At 35.5% G+C, this 20344-nt stretch overlaps 1 protein-coding gene across 1 annotated transcript in view; it reads left to right on the top strand.

Annotated features, from left to right (window-relative positions):
- Positions 1-5082: 5082 nt before the first annotated feature.
- The window catches only part of LOC150091272 (solute carrier family 67 member A2-like), a 53658-nt gene continuing 38396 nt past the window's right edge, over positions 5083-20344 (top strand). The window contains exons 1-2 of the mRNA XM_090389901.1: positions 5083-5217; positions 10507-10594. Of these exons, the coding sequence (XP_090246027.1) occupies positions 5158-5217; positions 10507-10594 (148 nt within the window). The 5' untranslated portion in view covers positions 5083-5157. The remainder of the gene's footprint in view (positions 5218-10506; positions 10595-20344) is intronic.

Raw genomic sequence — 20344 nt, 5'->3', positions numbered from 1 at the left:
AGTATTGAGTAAATTCAAAATAATAGTTGTTTAACAAAAAATTTCCACTCGTATAAGTTTAATCTCGATAAACTATCATATCAGATCACAAAGTCAAAAAATCACAGCTTGAGTCTCGGATTTAAACTAAATCACAAAGTGCTTTGCGAGCCTTACGACTTGCAAATAACTCTATTACTTTTACAAAATCACAGTGTTATTATTATTATTATTATTATTAGCCATATGGTGCAAGGAAGCCTGAGACTTATGCTGCACTAGACAAAAAAAAAAAAAAAAAAAAAAAAAAAATTCTGAATTACCCCGAGAGAGAAAAGAGTCAGAAGTAGAAGGGTATCCGCCTCGACTCATAATAAGCCCAAAGACGAAAGTCGGTTTTGACCCTTAGTTGACCGTAACACATTTTTAATCCTTGATAGGCAACTAAAAGATCGTTCTGCTTGAGCCACAGTCATTGGTATCGTACAAAACAACCTTAAAGCAATAACAATATTGGGAAATAGTGGTTCAAGATTCAGATGTTTTATTTTATTGAGCAACTGTATAGGTGAAAGATTTTTTCCTGTATATTTGCATCATATATCGATTTCAGATTATTATTTCATCAGAAAACTGCTCGCTAATATCATCTTCATATTTGTTTTGTAGTTTTTTTTGCATTTTCCCGAATTTCTACCTCATTTAAGTTGTCAAATAACCATAGCACACTGAATACAATGTTTATTTCTTTTGCTGCATCAAATCGAGATTACCTGGTCTTGGCGCATTATAGCCTTAGTTGCTAATGCGCCAATAAAATCCAAACCAAACCAAAATCAAATCGAGTTGTCATGTTACCAATAACACTGTCTAAAAGAACATTAAACACATTAAACTTGAATACTTTAGTTGACGTTATTGTCGATTCTTCAGCATTTCTTTTCCTCTTCCTTTGTCGTCGATCTGAAAATTCAGCCTGCATACTTAAATTTACAGCTACGAACTTGCATTCGTTTAGGATTGCCTCCCAACTATTCATAATCTTTTTCAAATCTGTCAGAAGACTATAAAGATTTGCTATTTCGATGTCGATGGTGCTTGTAAGACCGTGCTTCGGTAGTTTATGGCTGATAGAATTTTGGACCAAACTGTTGCCCTCACAAGGCATTCAAACGACTCCGTCTCCATAATATATGTCTTTATACCATTCAAATCCGTTCGAGTGTCTGCAGTTAGATTTAATTCTACCACTATATCGATTGACTTCTTAATTGAAGGAAGCTTTTGTGCAAATGGTTTCACACTCTCAATTCGAGCAGACCAACGTAAGTTGGACGTGGAATGAAGCGAACAGACGGTGTTTTTTTTTCAAAATTTTCCACTTCTGAGGACTACCATTAAATATGTCATACAGCTTCTGTACAACACCAAAAAATGTTATTACCTCAGGACAACATTCTGCCACCATGAACACCACAGAGATTCAAACTGTGACAAGCACAAGGATAAAAAATGGGCAGGGGATTAATTTCCAAAATTCGAGCTTGAACGCCCTTGTATACTCCACTCATATTAGAGCCATTATCATATCCTTGCGCGCGGCACTCACTTACTGGGATATTACGTTTTTTAAGTGTTTCAAGAATTAAATTTGCAGTGGCGTCTCCAATATATCGCAACTTCTCTTTCCTTTAAAATGTTGCTAAGAACATTTTCAGCACAGCACGAAATAAATTCATTTTGAATTTCGGCTGACAAATAATGAACCTTCAATCTTTTCTTTTCAATTTGTGATTCTTTTTTCAAATGCTCGTCAAGGAGAGGATCATAATGACTTATGATCTCTAGCAGTCCTAAAAAATTTCCATTTCTTGAATCACCAATCAAGTTGCTGCTCTCCCTAAAAGCTAATCCACATTCGGAAAGAAACAAAACTACATCCAGATATCTCCGTAGTAAATCATTCCATACTTGCGTTTCACTTTTTATTTTGTTTTGTAAATTCTGTGTGTTGTAAATGTGTTGTAAATTCAGCCAATTTCTGTTGTAAAAATATATCGCTGTAGTTGAGGTAATTTTCAAAATAGACGACACGGAAAGCAGAATAAAGCTTGCTTGGTTTTACTCCAAACTAGCCAGTCTCGAGGAACTACTTCATTATTCCTTAAACGACAATACAGCTTGTACACAGGCAATTTATTTCCATCATGGTCGGGAGGAAAAATTGTTGGGTATGGTTCTGGTCCTTGTCGAACAGGCTCTTCTATTTCGTTGGTGGTGAAGTATGATTTTAGAAGGCCAATATCAAAATTTAATAACTTCCCGTTATTTTGTTCATTTTCGGGCGTCGGCGATGTTATTTCTGTTAAGCAAGAAGCAGAACCCAGCTCAGTTGCATCAGATTTACTTCCTCCTGCAGCTACCGACAGAAATGCCACAAAAGACCCGAAAATACTGATAGCAGCTAAAATGCATGAACAAGTGTGTAGTCAAATCGGGTTTGGGGCCCGGACCTATAAACACTGTTATTACAAGTATTACTACGTATTACGATTACTGACAGAGATTAAAGAAATTATGCAAATAATAAAATTGGATAATGATTTGTAAAAAAAAAAAAAAAAGAAACCAAACCCGGGCCCTGCAGGCTGCACGGGCCCGGGAATTTGTCCCAGATCCCCCCCCCCCTTTCTCGTCGGGCTTGCATACTCCCCATCAGATAAGAAGTGTGCAGGAGAATCCTCATCGCAAGTAGTAGTAGTAGTAGTGGCATGTGATGCAAGAAAGCAAGTGTATGAGCTTATGCAGCATCAGCCAAAAAAAAAAAAAAGAAAAAGAAAAATCACACTATTCCCTCCAAATGCCAAAAGTCCAGTTCCTCTTTAAATTTATTCAACCTATCAATTTCCACAACAACAGATGGAAGTTTGTTTCAGCAATTAACCACCCCGCTGGCTAAATGCAAATTTCCGCACATCTATTCTACATGTCTTTTCTTAATTTGAATTTATGCCCCTTTAGGTTTGTAATCTGAACAAGTGGAAGGATCCCATCAGAATTCAGCGTGCTCAACCCATTCAAGGCCTTATATACCTCAATCAATCAAGTTATCCCAGAATCTTCGATATGACCACTGCACAGGAGGAAGAACACTGCCAGAACTCTCATCTTAAACGATGGCAATAATAGAAGGCAGGGGAAAATACACAAAACGCCCAGAGAGTACACCGGAAAGTCCATTCTACCATATGAAGCCCATAGTCGGATAGTCGGGACAGCTAACACATCGAAAATCCATGTGATCCTGCTGAAAGCCATCCTATGTAAAAGATCAATTTTTGTTTCTTGGCTTATTCTACAGAAACTGTTGAACGGATGAGATCATATTTAAACGAAGAGCTAGGTACTGATGAGGATGTAACTAGGCTTTCTGAAAAGCAACCACACCATGCTTCGTTTAAAATCACAACTGAAAATCTTAACACAGTTGGTATACTCACCATCCTCACCACACTGGGTGAAAAAAACCTGAGTTCGAATCCCATCAATGATGCGAGGGATTTTTATGGGTCTTTTTCAGATCGAGTTAGTTGGTCTCAGGTGAGGGTAAATAGTTTTTTCTCCCGGAAACTCGAGTTTTTCATCCAACAAACAGGAACATGACCACAGAACACACGCAATTTAGAGACAATATATACAGAGAAATATAGCCTTAGTCCCTGGTGCTCCTAAAACGCTACAACAACAATAACAACGACTGCTCGTTAGATCTTGTACATGCATAAACTTTCGCCCCTCACACATACGTACCAAATAATGAAACTGCTAAAGTTTAGAAAAGTTTCAGAGTCGATCTTCACCCTCAGCTTACTCTCAACGATAAAAATGACAGCGGCAGAAATAAACATACCTAGTTTCTGGCAGACGTGTCAATGGAGAATTCCCCCCATCCCTAAGCGCCTTCCCATCTCTTTACTCTGTGGCATGGACGCTCAGGAAAATTGACAAGGTAATGCCCATGGAAATGCTACAAAACGTTCAAAAGACTGATGAGAACTTGAGGACAAAACCTATCGAAGACGTGTCATCAGGGAGCAGTTCTCATCCTAAGCTGAATGGTTGCCAATGCAACGCGAAGACACAATAATCATTCGTAGAATAATGAAAGCAGAAAAAAAAAAAAGAAAGAAATAAAACGTGAAAAGAACAAAGTGTGGAACCTGTTTCGTAGATATCCTACCACCTCCCCCCCTCATCAACTATAAAGAAATTCAAAGCAGCAGCCCGACAAATCAGATTATTATCGTTATTATTATTACTAGCCATATAGTGCAAGGAAGCCTGAGGCTTATGCTGCACCAGCTAAAAAAAATTTCCAAGTTACCCAGAGAGAGAGAAAAGTAAAAGGGTGTGAGGATGTGAGCCATCCTCAGAGTCTCTGAAGATGGAATTCAGCATTAGTATTAGTATTAGTAGTGGAAAATCACCCCAGGGGGTAACACCTGGTGAGTATGGGCACACCCAGGGTCCTGAGCTGGATATCATCATTCTTCTCTTTCTTGGTGATTCCCTTCTACTTTTGACTCTCTCTCTCTCTCTCAGGGGGCGCCTCCGTAGCCAGGTGGGAAGGAGCAGCAGTGCGTAGCACACGCTTCTTGATTAGACCGGGGTTCGAGCCCGTCACCACCAAATACAGAGGATGCGGAAAGGTCAAGGGAATGACCACCGCATATCCCTGGAGCAATATGGCCTTAGTTGCTAATGCTCCTAAAAAAAAAACCAAATCTCTCAGGGTAACTCGGGAATTTTTTTGGCTGATGCAGCATAAGCCTCAGGCTTCCTTTCACCACATGGCTAATAACAATAACAAATGATGCAAGAAAGCAAGTTTATACCTATTTCCGAATGGTATTTTATTTTCTTACCCGAAACGTCAAATTTCTAAGAAAGTGTGAGGAGGATCGAAAGGTGGAAAGAATAAAAAGTTTCTATTCAATACTTTGTTTCGTCTTCCATCTAATTTGTTTTCTACCAAGAGGGGTCGCTCTTACAAAATAACTTTTCATATGTTTTTTTACTGATTTCGGTTTGATTATGTGGTGACGTAGAAAAGCGATGTAATAAATTTATTTGTTGGTAGTTTACGAAAAGAAAGAATAAGAATTTAGAAACTGCAGTATGCCAGAACAAAAGCTTTACAGTCGTAGCACACGTTGTATCTATGCCGTTGGATTTCTGGTAAGATGCAAGGTTCAGAAGCGTACACTTTTAAAAGGCGCGATATTGGAATTAATGTTTGGTTTTCAGGTGGGTTTTCTAGTTCTCTTCCCCCCCCCCCACAATTTTGTGATTCAACGTTGGTTCTTGCTGCTGATGCAGTGGTTATAATTTTTATATTTTCACAACGTGTGAAAAGGTTTGGGTAGCGATAACGTCTCTACATAAGGAGTCATGGACTTTTAACACACTGGACAAATTGGTCGATCTTGCGCGAAGGTTCCATAACATTTATTTCGGTTTTTAAGCAATACGTTCAATTACAAGCAAAATAAACGTTCGCCTCATGTAGGCTGCCACGCCGCAATATAACCTTGAAACAATTCAAGGTTTGCCAGAATGACACAAGAAAACATTTTTCTCAAGTGGAAGAATTTAGGAATAAATCCGAGGTCATCAGTTTAGCAGTTATTTCAGTGTGTATATATATATATATATATATATATATATATATATTACTCCTTGAGTTCAATACAAGTTTACTATTTTGTGGACAAAGAGCAAATATATTAAAAAAAATTCTATTCTGGTCTTGAGAAACTACTTAGCCTCCATGATTGCTTTTACTTGATAATCAATGCTCATGCTAATGTATCTTTAGATTTCTGAAGAGAAAATGATTACTGGGGGTCAAGTCTAGACTGGAAACTGTAATCTATCAGCATTGGTTGCTTTATGGGACTAGTGTACAAGAATATTGTCATGAAGAAAGACAGTTTGTGTAAATTTCTTTCTGTTCCTATATGTTCTGTCTAAAAGTTGAGAACAGCAGACCAGGTATCTCCAGCTTTTCTTATGTGACATGTAGTTTATCAAAAAAATTCCTTCCCATATCCCAAAAAAAAAAAAAAAAAAAAAGTGCCTGTGATCTTTCTTGCAGAGGGCTGCGTTTTGAATGGAGGATAACCCACATTATTTCAGTTGTATGGACTTTATTTTTAAACTTGTTTCCAGATCCCAGTAATTAATCTGTTTCATCACCAGTTAGAATTTTTGAAAGAAACCCTTGCGGATTTGCATCCTCACAAGCTTGAACTTTTTACTTTTCCTAAAGAGGTGTGGATCAACCAATGGAACATATTTTTCCTTGCTTTTGCAGGGAATATATCCATCTTTCTTGTCCCAGTGTTGTACGACGTAGTTAGCTGTTGCATGACTATCCCACAAACACAGGAAACAACTGTATTTAGTGAAGCCACCTTGCAATCCAACAAGCAGTCCAATCACTTTGAGATCGCCACAAATATTCCAACCATAGTCATTGTAATGTATAGCAGCAAGAAGACATACTATCATAAGTTGTTTTCAGGCCAACAGCATGAACAAGAGGAATTGATGTTAAAGTATTTCCATTACGAAGCAATACTGCTTTCAAACTTAGCTTTGACACATCAGTGAACAAACGGCATTCAGAGGTATTGTGATCAATGTTCAGTTCGTGCATAAGACCAATGATGTCTTTGTAGACACACATACCCAGGGTCTTCAGCTGGATATCATCATTCTTCTCTTTCTTGGCGATTCCCTTCTACTTTTCTCTCTCTCTGTCTCGGGGTAATTCAGAAATTTTTTTTTTTTTTTTTTTTGGCTTTTGCAATATAAGCCTCAGGCTTCCTTGCACCATATGGCTAATAATAATACAGTCTTAAACTCTTCATTTCGCTTACGATACATTGTAATGTTTGTACCTTTGGAAGTAAGTTCCACTGTTGTAGTCTAGATCCGAGTAATTCAGCCTTCTCTTTGGGTAAGCCCAAGTCTCTTATCAAGTCGCTTAATTCTTGTTCAATGTAGTGTGGGGCCTTTTCTTTTTCTGGCTCGTAGTCCAAATCATGTGAAGTGCATGGTTCCGCGACATATGGTAAAACAATTTCTTCTGTAACTTCATCAATACTTCCAATACCCCAAGATTTTGGTAGCACTGGCAGTTCTTCACTGTGTGGCACTGGCCTAATTGCTGATGGGATATTTGATGCAGTGCTTGCTCTTTTTTGGAAATACTTTTTATTTTTATCATGCATAAATAGCAGTCGTCGAAATGATTCTTAGGCTCATGCCACACCATAGGGACGCCAAAAGGTAATGCTCTCAGCTTGCCATATAACCACAGCCTTAAGTTCTTTGTACAAGTAATACAACAGATATGTGGAGCCCAATTTTTTTCTTGATCACCGATCTTACAGCCGAAGTACAGTGAATATGCAACTTTTGTATATTTTCTTCCTCTGAGTTTTTGGGATTAAGTGTCCACAAACATAGCAGAAGTTGTCTGAGTGATTGATGCGAGTTCTGTGCTTTGTCTTCTCCATTTTAACAATCCATTAACCTAAAAACAGTAAAAGCAATTGGTAAATTTGAACAGAAGGTGAATTCTTGTAGCATAAGTTATCATACCCTATATATTGAACAGTTGAATGGTATAATAAAATTAATAAAAATACTTATCTGGAAAAGTGCATCAAAATATACTGTATTGAAAGAACAGTAATGATGTACTCGCTTAACTTTTATCCCAATAAACAAAACCAACCAAAAGTTAATAAGTCTAAAAACTGTATTTCAAACAGTAATGATATCTTTGTACAGAATCCAGTTATCTATCTATATCTTAAAACTGAGACGTGATAGGAAATTTTTGATTGATTTTACACTCTATACATAAAACTTGACCAGAAACAACCATTGATTTGCTGGAGGTAAAAATCATATTGGGTAATGTTATTGTTGATGGCGAATGCTGTGTCAACGTTATGTTATGTTATTTTTGGTTTTTAGGAGCATTAGCAACTAAGGCCATATTGCTCCGGGAATATGCGGTGGTCATTCCCTGACCTTTCCGCATCCTCCGTATTTGGTGGTGACGGGATCGAACCCCGGTCTAATCAAGAAGCGTGTGCTACGCACTGCTGCTCCTTCCCACCTGGCTACGGAGGCGCGCAACTGTGTCAACAACATGCTGGTTGAACACTGAAGGACTGCAAATGAGTATGCTGGTTTGATGAGTCCAAATAACTGGTGCAACATGCCAATGGATGCCTTCATGTGTGGCACAAGCAGCAGGAGTCCATGGACCCACCATGCATGGTGCTCACTATCCAGGCAGGTGGCAGTGGTTGCTTAATATGGGGAATGTGTTGTTGGCAAGGACTAGGATCCCTGGTGTGTATTGACCAATGTTTCAATGGTGAGGTCTACTGGCAGGTCTTAGGAGACCTTGTGCACCCTGCCATGTTCCATTTTTTTCCAGGACAGAAATGGGATCTTCCAAGGCAATGTGCTGTGTTATTAGGCCCCACACTGTGCACTAATGGTCCAAGGCACAGTGAGGATATTACCCCCATGATTGGCTTCCAAATTTGTCTGACTTCAATCAATTTGAATACCAGTAGGATGTTTTGGATTGGAAAGCGAATCATATGGACATGCAACTGCCATCTGTTGCAACACTGTGGAAAGCCTTGCAGGCAACATGGATGCTGATCTCTACAGAAGTCTTGAGATATCTAGTTGAGTCAATGATTAGGTGAATAGTAGCTGTTATTCATATGAATTGTAGCCTGGTATTAGGTGGGTGGTCATTGTATGGGATGCGGTGGCAGATTTAAGCATAAACGCAGGAAAAATGTCCAGTTAGAGTCCCAAAATTTAGGGAGGCCAATCTCAGTTTCTAAAACTGCAAATTAATTGAGATGTTTATAATAAAAAAATACTTGTTTGAAACAAACAAGTGATTCTTATTTTTAAAAATTCATAAAATATTTTGGTCATTGACCAGATCTCTAATAAATAAATTTTATGGGTAGTTATATACTAGGTCTCCTAAAAAATAAAATTTAAGAGTAGTTATATAATCCTTTACCAGCATGGAAAAATTTGTTCTGACTGCTGTAGCTAGTAGATTTATTATCAGATTTGACCAACAAAAAAACTGACTTTAAAATAGTTCCACATATTATTATCTGTTTTTCCAGATCTGCATGGACACAAAATGCCACAGATAAAGTGACACAACACATATGATTATCTGTCCCAAATACAAAATACTCACATGTACTTATGTGCATCTTTGACACATTTACGAAATGATTTAAGAACTAGTTTAAAAATGGTTTAGCAATTTACCGTTTACAATAAAACAAGCTTTAATCACTTTCAGTAAATGATTAAAACTCGTTCTTGAAATGCTTCTGTTGTTGGTTTTCTTTATAAAAGTTCCTAAAAAAACCATCAGAAATAATTAAAGACCATTTTTGAAAATCTCATTGAACTTTCAAGATTTAAAGATTATCAAGGTATAGCTACTCTTTATCAGTGTAGTGAGGGTAGATTGTAGAAATGTGCACTATTTCAATGAGAATAAAATAAAGAATATGAGTAATCTCCAAATTAGTGGCCATGAGTCATATTGGAGAGCATTAGATGATAAAATTTGTCTTGAATGCACTGTGATTGTGCATTGAAGCATAATCTTAGACTTTTCAATGATTGTTAGCTGTTTCTTTTCACCATGCCAAATGTACAGTATACTTACAAGCTATTGTAAACATTTACTAATGAATTTTAATGGAAGAAAGTCAAAGAATTATAAGTTCTGTGGTCATTTTGGGAGATGTGACAAGTACAAATGCTAAACGGGAAATGTTCAAGAAAGTAATTATGACAGAGCTAAAGTTCAAGAGGGAAAAAGGGAATAGCTTCCCGAGGTGGGGAGTTTGATAAGAAAAATATCCCTTTGTAAGCAAAACATAAAAGAACAGTCATTGCAGAACCAAAGGGATAATGGCAGTTCTGATAAATATAATAACCGAAATTGCTGCATGGAATAACAGTCTGTTATCAGGAGACTTTGAATTAAGGCATACTTTGAAGTATCATGGTATAGATTATGATATAGATTTAATACTAAGGTACTTTCCTTAGTCACCATTAATTTTGCTTGCACTATTCAACATTATCTTAATGTAATCTATTTTTTGAAATGTTATGCCAATTAAGTTATTCCATATCTAAATTTTCTTAATTTTTGTTCCCAAATGTCACATGTTTTAATCATTTTGTATTCTGAAAAAAAAAAAAAAAAATAGAAAAAACTGTATTTATAGCCTTAACTTTTTATATTTATTTTAGCAGGCAGTGACCCTCTAGGTTAAATGAGCTATCTGAATTTTTTTGACAAATTATAGATCATTATTAGATCATGGCACTGATTCTTCCTTTCATAACTAAGTCTCAAATATTATGATTCTTTAGGATCTACTAGGCATAAGCATGATTATACCATTATCTCTAAGACATATAAAAGATATGGGTGCCTCTCTGATGATGAATGGATTGATAGGTGAGTATACGCCTCTACTTCCTGTTCTTTGTTATATATCATGCTTTTTTTCTTTTGTAAATATAGAAATTTTTTTCCTTAAATATGAATCTGCTTAATTTGATTAAAGTCAATGGGAATATTGACTTTAATCAAATTTCTTTGATCAAAGTCTTTCTGTAGAAGAAACATGTGGTTTTTCTTTTAGGATTGAAAATAAAAAGTTTCGGAAAAAATTTTGCCTACTTGTAATCCATTAAAAATGCAGTACATTTTTATGGATTATAGCTAGGTATAATGTTAGTGGTTATAGATATGAAAGTTTTGTTTTAGAGTAGTTCAGACTTTAGGGCTTAAAAAAAAAAGTCAGTTGATATAGCCAAGTAACTGGTTATGCAGCAGGATTGCAGTAGCACCCACATTTGAGTTGACTGTGCAATTGCTAAATGTGATATTGATTGTATTGTCAGAATTCTTGTAAACAGAGTTAAATTTGTGGATTGAAAAGTTAAATTAGAAACAAATTACAAGGCAATTTTTCACTTAATGCTCATAGGTTTCATATACTTGCTATAAATGCTAAAGGCTAAAGAATGGAAAGCACATTTTCTAGTGCTTTCCATTCTTTGCAAATATTATTTTTAGTGCTTTCCATTCTTAGCAAATATATCATCAATGGATGCTTTTTTTTCTGCTGTTCCAGTGTGGAATAAATGTAATACAGAGTGTGGCAGAGAAATGGATGATTCTAGAAATCTTTTGAAATCTTTTAATTAAGAAATTATAAAAATATTAAAAGTACAGAAAAAATTTGCTTTGAAAATGACCCCTTACAGGCTTTGGTGCACTCCCCTCTCCAATCTTAAGTTTATTGCCCATTACACAGCACAGTGATTCCAGTGGGATTGTGATTGTTTGATCTTGAATTCTGAATTTAAGTTCAGCAATAGTCATGTCGAGAAATATGGGTAATTCCTTACTAGCCAAGGAATTACTCCCATTTCTGTAGGCGCCTCCGTAGCCAGGTGGGAAGGAGCAGCAGTGCGTAGCACACGCTTCTTGATTAAACCGGGGTTCGAGCCCGTCACCACCAAATGCGGAGGATGCGGAAAGGTCAGGGAATGACCACCGCATGACCCGGAGCAATATGGCCTTAGTTGCTAATGCTCCTTAAAAAACCAAACAACCATTTCTGTACAAGACATGATTGTCAAACAGCTATCTTGCAGCATTCATTGATATTGTGGCTGTTTGGGAAGTTGCCCACTCTTTCTGAAACAGTGTCATCAATGCAATTGGGTTAATAATGACACTGCAGTAGAATATCTTGATCACATGGACACACTAGGAAGTTGTCACAATTGTTCTGTTTTTATTGTTGTCTTTGAAGAAGTTATACCATATAACTTTGGTACTGTTTAAAGGTTTGGTGCAATAGATGGGGCTTTCTTTTGACCAGTATCTATTGGTCAAATGAAAAGTTTGCTATTAACAAATCTGGAAATATTAAAATGTGCTTCATCAGTCATAAACATAATGGAAATAAAGTCATTCATTCTCATTCAGAAGAGTTGCGAGTTGGTGAAAACAATTTGAGCAGTTAACATGATCATGAATAGCCCGTGCACTGCCTAGCTTTTGTTTTTATGCAGTACATTGTAAACCCCTGGCTGAAATGTTTGATGAAACTATGGCAAGGATGTGCAGACTGCAAATCCTCACCATGCAGAGGACTCTGGTAGAGCGCACACTTACTAATGACTATGTTTTCAGGTGTATTTATACTTCTTTCATGAAGAATCACTTCCTTAAGCTGTCAATCCATCTTAATAGCATGAGCAGACATTACTGAATTATTGTAGTTGATATTGTAATGGCAGAAAAATGTGTTTGTTACCACTATATTGTAGCCATTTTTACAATACACTTTAATGATGAATGCACATTGTGCACAGTCCACTGCTCCATGGCGACCAAATGCCGCAATGCTAATAACACCACACGTCTAACTGAATTACCTCTACCCCATTGGTGTATGGAACAGCCAGTTTTATAATTGCACATTTGTCTGCTTTACCCTATATGTAAGTTGAAGGGCATGATAACTTGAAAGTATAATTAACTTTCAAAAATGACATTGTGCTGTGTGAAAATCAGAAAATTAAATTTTGCCAACAAAACTGTTCTGATGAGCTACATATTAACATAATTTGGAAAATTTGTGAATTTAACTTGATAAAATAAAAGAATAGCCATATGTTACACTTTACTTCGCAAGCCTCCTTTGGTAAAATGATATTTTTGTAAAATATCGTTTAGTGAACACTTCTTTTGATGTTTTTACTCTTCTGTTACTCCACTTTAACTGAAATTGTTGCTCTGCTTTTTGAAACATTTAATGAAATGATTTAGATGTTTTTGATACCATGTAGCAAGCTTAGTTTTTCTTAATTGTCTCTGAGGCTTTTAAAATACTGATCCTCCCGTTTAAATTCTGATTTGGCATAATTACCCAAGAAACACTTCCATCTACTATAGCCCTCTTTCATGAAATTGATGCTCTCCCCCCCCCCCCCCGCATTTTTTTTTTATTGTAAAGGCCTCATGTTGAGGAGAAGCTGTACAAGTAAAGTTGGGAAGCAGGTAATTAGCAATATCAAAATTATAGAGGGCTGCTTATTATAAACACCTTTGAGACTAAAGTAAAGCTCCTGCAGTTGATGGCATATACTTATTTTGAGGGAGGCCAAAAGAAAATGCTTTGAACTGTTGGGATTAATTATAAGGACACCATTGGACTGGGGAGAGGTTCCTTTGGGCTGGAGAGGTGCCATTTTTAATTCTGATACATAAGGGCAGTTCCATACCTTTCTCCTTTTCTGCCACTGGTAAGTGGAATGGAAAGGTATGGAGCGAATGATGAAGAGTGCAATGCAGGATCATCTAGATAGAAATGAAATTCTGAAGGAAACATCACAATTTTATAAAGGGAAAATCATGTTTAGTCAATCTGCTTAGCTGTTTTGAGAGTCACTTATGAGTGTGAGCTGGATGTAGGAAAGAATTTCCACATTGTTTATTTGGATTTTAGCAGAGAATTACACTCAAGTGATGGTTATTGTATGAGCTGAAACATGTTGAGATCATAGAAAAATTTTTTAGATGGATCGCATGGTGGCTTCAGGGAAGGAAGGCAGAGTTGTGATTAATAGTTACTCTTCTTAAATTGGGCTAATGTAAGAATTGCCTCCTTTCAGGATTGGTACTGGGACCACTGTTTCTGATTTTCTTAAATACCATCAATGAACAGATAGAGACTGTGATATCAAAATTGTCAAGGGAAGAGTAGTTATTGATCAGCACCATGCAGCACTTCTTCAGGATACCTTTTTTAGAAGGCCACGTGGGCATTTTTACCAGAGTTCTTGTCATCACTAAAAATAGACCTTTTATGTACATAGTATACCTTCAGACCATCACATGCATGAGAATTTTTGGCATTACTTTCCTGGAAAAAAGTGCATCTTATTGTATATAAAATATTTTAATTAAAATTTATTGAATAAACACGCAATGAAATAAAATTATATACTAACTAATAAAATTATTTTGAAATGATACAATGAACAGGTGGGCATAAACAACAAAAGCAACGCTGTCTTGGTAGTGAGATTTTCAGTGAGAAATGAAGTGGTTGTGGTTGACATAGTCACCTATGCTGATTTTTCTTTTATTTTTCTGAGTTTGCCAAGTGCCTTTTTTAGCAAACTCAGATTTCTCAGAAAAAAGTAAAATAATTATCCTCCCACAAATAACTTAGCCCATTCAAAATTATGACAGGTGAGAAGGCTTTCTTTATGTTTGTGGTCAGCAGGATTTAAACATTTTTCTTAGTATTCCATTACTTAAATGATATAACTGAAAGGTTAATCTTCTATTTATCTAAACAATGAAATCTGCTTTGACAGCCTGTTTTGGAATTAACTGGTCCTTTGTTTAGCAGGAAATGGAATTCATGTCAACTGTGGCATTTAAATAAATGGTAGTTAACCTTTTTTTTTTTTTTTTAAACCTAAATCATGGCAGTGCCAAATCATGGAAACTTGTAGTAAAATGAAGTTCGTTGTGCTATGAGCATAAGAACCAAACATTTTAGTCTGTTTAAGTTGTGCCAGCCACACAAAAGTAAATTCCCTTACTTTTTTAAAATTTTGAAAATTTCAAGTTCTTGTGAAGTAATGATTTGTAATGAATATACAATTAGTATATTCATTACAAATGTCAAATTTTGCTATTAAAATACATTCTTATTAATTACTTGTTATAGCTACAATCCTGTTATATTTGCTCATTTTAGTATAATTCTACTATACTTCACTTTGGAAAACAGCTACTCACTTTTATAGATACTCCAAGTTTGAAATTTTGGAGATCATTAATGTGAAAGATTACACGAGAGGATGTATTTCCACTCCTAATTTCAGAGAAATCATAAAAAAAACAAAAAAAAAAAAAAAAAAAACAGAAAAGAAAAGAAAAACAAATTTCTTTTAGATATACCATTAGTTGTAGAAGGTTAAAATTATACAGTAATACCCCGAAGTTACCGATAGGTGGGTCCGACGAAAATCGTGTAAGTCGGGGTACAACTTTACATATAAATACATATAAATTTTGTTTAATTGGGACCAAGGACTAACAAAAACACTAGTTTAAAATAAAAATATTTAATAAAATTGCAGTTATTTATACATATTAATACAAATTATGTATTCAAAAAATAAATGAGTTACGTAAAAAAGTTATTTCGATGTCGATGGCTTCATAAAATCTAACAAACTCGTCTGACGACACAGCGCCTTCTTTTTTTCATGCAGAATTTCTTCGTAGCAAGCTAATAATTTTTTATTCCTTGCTTTGTAGCTATAACGCATTCTTCGTTGGAGTCTGTTTTCTAAAATTTTTAAGCCCTTTTCAATTGAGCTGAGACCTTCTGTCAAGCTTGCAATTGTCATGTGCTTTTCTGGTGGAACTGGGTCTGAAGTGTCGGATAATTCAGTGATGTTTTGCTCACGAATCTCTATGAGCTCATTCATTGTTTAAAAGAAAAATATTTAATAAAATTGCAGTTATTTATACAGTTGGTTATACAATTGCAGTTGGATTCACTATGTGAATCCAACAGCTCATTGACATCATCACCATTGACTTCCAAATCTAATTGCCTGGCGAGATAAACAACTTCTATCATATGAGCGACATGATCAGTTTCTGGCGTTGTTTTCGTCTCGTTTTTGAAAAAAAATGGACAAAGTTTCTTCCAGACACCATTCAATGTTTTTTTTGTGAATTTCATCCAAAGATTCTTCAATGATTCTTACGGCATCTAAAACATTGAATTGTTTCCAAAAGTCTTTAACAGATATCTCACTATTTTGTCTCATAGCTTCATTCAGACGTGCAAACAAATGCCTCGTGTAGTAGGGGGGGGGGGCATTTTCGAGGCCACGTTAGGTCAAGGATCTGGGTATATTCTTATGATGTGTACACCATATCCAAAAATTTCATTACTTCATACAGTATGTCCCCCCCCCCACTTTTTCTTACTATTGAATACAGCATGAATTATCAAACTAATATTATCTGTGTAAGCTTATCTGTGAAAAGATCTAAACCTCCCAAACACTTCCTAGTTCATTTCACAAATATATGTGGTATCAATTCTAATCTCAACGTTGTCCATTTCCACTAGCAGTCTGCCAAACCCCATATACTTTTTCTGACAGAATCTCAGTTATTGGTTGATTCAACTACTGCTCATCTCAGTTGCCCAGATTATTCGCTGTATGGTTCCTTTCGCCTCAAAGGTGGTACTTGTGCATATGTCTGTTCTGATATTCCCTGTCAGAGACTTGGTAATTTGGAATCTCCTCTTTTCGATCTTCTCTGGCTTAAAATGTCTCTACCTCATTGTGTCAAATTCGTCTGTTGTCTTTGCCATTTTCCCAACTCCACTAATCACTTGGAACTCTTTGACTTCCTCTCTTTGCAACTTTACTTTCTCCAGTCCAACTTTCCTAACAGTGAGGTAATTTTCCTTGGTGATATTAATGTTCACAACTCCAGCTGGCTTCCATTTTCTAGTCATACCGACCTAGCTGGTCGAGATGCTGAGGCTTTCGCAATTACTAATGACCTTGCACAGATTGTTCATTTACCTACAAGAATACCGGACAATCCCAACCATGCAGCCAACATGCTTGATCTTTTTCTCACAAACAACCCTTCTAAGTACACGATTGAAGTGAGTGATCCTTTAGGCACCTCGGATCACAACTTGGTGATTGTCTCTTCTCCAACGGAGTCTTTATCTCATAGCTATTCCCAACCTCGTATTGTTTGACATTACAAGAATGCAAAATGGGATGACCTGCGAGATTTCTTTTCTTCATTTCCTTGGTCGGATTACTGTTTCAAAACTTCTGATGTCAACGTTTGCTCAGATCATGTCAGTGAAATTATTCTGTAGGAATGAAATCCTTTATTCCACACTCCCCTTTAAAATCTCGTCCTTTATCTAAACGTCGTCATTGATTGAGTGATCGTCGTTATTGATTTTTTTTTTTTTTTTATTTTTTACTGTTTTAAATTTTACAATCCTAAAATTTAAAAAAAATTGAGTGAAAAAAATATGTATATAAGTCCGAAGTTACGTAAATGAGGGACTTACTGTATTGTAAGTGAAGAATGATGTTGTAATATGTCAGTGAGCAATCAACAAACGAACCAATGGTCAAGCAGACAGGCAATGCATATCCTCAACCTGATATCTAAAGCCTAGTTCTGTTATATTTAATATAATTAAATATCATTATTGATAATCTACTCACCATTATATATAGGGATTGGAATCCCCTACAAAAATCACAAAATAAATAAAAGGTGGACATTGGCCTAGATTCCAGTCAGTTCTTCCCAATCCCAGTTTAGAGAACATCCTGGTTAAATAGCCCACAGACCTTTCAGTAATCCTTATTTTATATTTAATATATTAATAACAATGCAGTGAATTCTTCAAAAACCAACAACATTGTGCATATTAATGTGTAATTGACAATTTTCCTTTTAAGTGCATCTGTTCACATACTGCCCATTCATTGTTCCAATAACTGCACTGCCATAGACATCTGTTTGAGGCAGTGCCCCAATTCTTTTGTAAAAAATATGTACATAAATGCTTTAAATATAAATTTTTCCCTATTTCGGCTTTATAGGCAAACATTAAAAGGGATTATTATCAAAAATAAAAATCAATTTAGGGAACAAGGGGGGGGGGAATCCTTAAAGAAATACTAAAAAAAATAACTTGCCATTTTTATTTTATTTTATTTTTTGGTGCAATAATATGTTTGCATTTATTTATTATTTGATTCAGTTTTATCAACTTTTGGATCTGAATTACAGAGAATTTCTGTAATTTCAGCTTGCATAAGCACACATTATCAATTCGATTCTTGTTGAATGGCATGCTCTCCTAAGCTGATTTTTGAAACTGTCATAAATATAGAAACATCCATTGTATGTCTAAACACAGTTGATAGATGGCAGCATGTGTCTGAGTTTAATAGAACTGTATACAAGCAGTTCCCGCTTTGAGTTTCCGGGTTTACGAGTTTTTTTTTTTTTTTTTATCAAGTATCAACAAAATTGAAAAAATGAATGTTAAATATTCATCAATACCGCATTTCAAACCATGCGCGTAGCTATACAGTACAGTGCACCCCACTTTATGATATTAATACTTTCCAGAGACACCATCGTATCATCAAAATATTGTAATGTGAACCCAATAACACATTATTTTTTAGTTATTTGTTCCAAGACCTCAGAAGTTGAAATTTTCATTATATAACTAAGCTATTTATCTCTTTTATAGTGTAAATTGTATTAGTTACCAATTCAAATCATTAAAATGCACTACACTTTCATCATTATCATATGTTTCGTTATAAGAATCAATTTTTGAACACCTTTGTGATATTTTTCTAAAACACAGTGCTGGAGGAACAACCATAAAACAATAAAAACAATTTGCCCTTTCCAGTTTATTGAGCTTTTCTGTTAGAGCAATCAATTATAAAAGGGTAGTAAACTCAATGAGATTGCATTTGCGAAAATACCGATAGCTGGAATTTTGTAGGTTTTTACATTATTATGGTGTTTCCCCTTCACTGCAATCTTCATATAAAAAACATAAAATTTGAGAATCTTCTCTTCATTCCTTTTTTTTTTTTTTAAACTTTGTAAACTTGTTACTCCACATGAATTGTGTTAGTTAGTTGCAATTTGTGCATGCCATTAAAAAAATGCTTATGCATGCTATTGTGAAATTTATAAAGAAAAGAGAGGAGATTATCTTGGAAACTAATGCCTCTTGAAGCATTTCTGAAGAAGACGACTCTTTGTGCAACCAACGAGTGTAGTAGTAGTGGCATGTGATGCAAGAAAGCAAGTGTATAAGCTTATGCAGCATCAGCCAAAAAAAAAAAAAAAAAAAAAAAAATCACACCATTCCCTCCAAATGCCTGTCCAGTTCCTCCTTAAATTTATTTAACCTGTCAACTTCCACAACGACAGATGGAAGTTTGTTCCAGCAATTAACCACCCGCTGGCTAAAGGCAAATTTCCGCACATCTGTCTTTTCTTAATTTGAATTTATGCCCCTTTAGGTTCGTAATCTGAACAAGTGGAAGGATCCCATCAGAATTCAGCGTGCTCAACCCATTCAAGGCCTTATATACCTCAATCAGATCACCGCGCAGGTGCCTAGTCTCCAGCCACTGAAATTTGCAGAACTTAAGCCTCTCTTTGTAAGAGGATCCCTTCATTCCCCTCACCAATCTTGTTGCCCTTCTCTGTACACGCTCAAGTAAATCTACATCCTTCCTAAAATGAGGCCTCCAGACCTGTACGCAGTACTCAAGGCATGGCCTGATCATTGCACATTTTGTGTACATTTAGTTGATGATGATGAATAAACATTCTTTAACATTTGTAAGTCATAAATAATTTCTTTAAATGATAATTTGCTTGATTTTACATGCTATGTTTTCATTTATTTGGATAAATCAATCATTGTTTAAACATAAACTAATTAGCCAACTAATTTCATTGTTGAGAACATAATCTCTGTTTTTAACAGAGGTTATGTTCTCAACAATGATTGTTTTTAACAGAGGTTACATTCTTAACGATGGGAAATAAATGCCTGCTTTACGAGTTTTCGCTCTACAAGAGCGTGCTAGGAACGAATTAACTCGATTGGGGACTACCTGTACATATGTAATTTTTGAGTGTGAAAAAAATTCAAATTGATACATGAATATTCTTTTGTTATACATTTTTAAAGTTTTCAGTTACATTTTTCTGAAGAACATTTTGAAAGAAACATTTATATACATTTAAAAAAAAAAAAATCACAATGTATATAAATATTTATACGCTTTTGGGCCCTCACATGAAAAACTGTTATTTGTGCATACTCATGAAAGTCATTTTGGTAAATGCAATTTTAGCCCTTCCTTTCAAGAAGAGGAAGATAATAATTATACTTTGTAGCAGGCATTATAAATGGTGTACAGAGAACTTGTCAACTTAAAACATTTTGCTGATAATGAATGATCAGTATGTAGAAGGGAAATTTTCATCTACCAAGGTGATGCTAATGGATAAAATTGATTTTAAAATCAGTGATACAATTCCCATACACTT

This window comes from Mastigoproctus giganteus, chromosome 1 (genome assembly GCF_048544385.1).
Source record: "Mastigoproctus giganteus isolate SK-2022 chromosome 1, ASM4854438v1, whole genome shotgun sequence".
In the NCBI taxonomy this organism is placed as follows: Eukaryota; Metazoa; Arthropoda; class Arachnida; order Uropygi; family Thelyphonidae; genus Mastigoproctus; species Mastigoproctus giganteus.
Note: the sequence above shows the minus strand (reverse complement) of the source record. Positions and strands in the feature narration are given on the sequence as shown.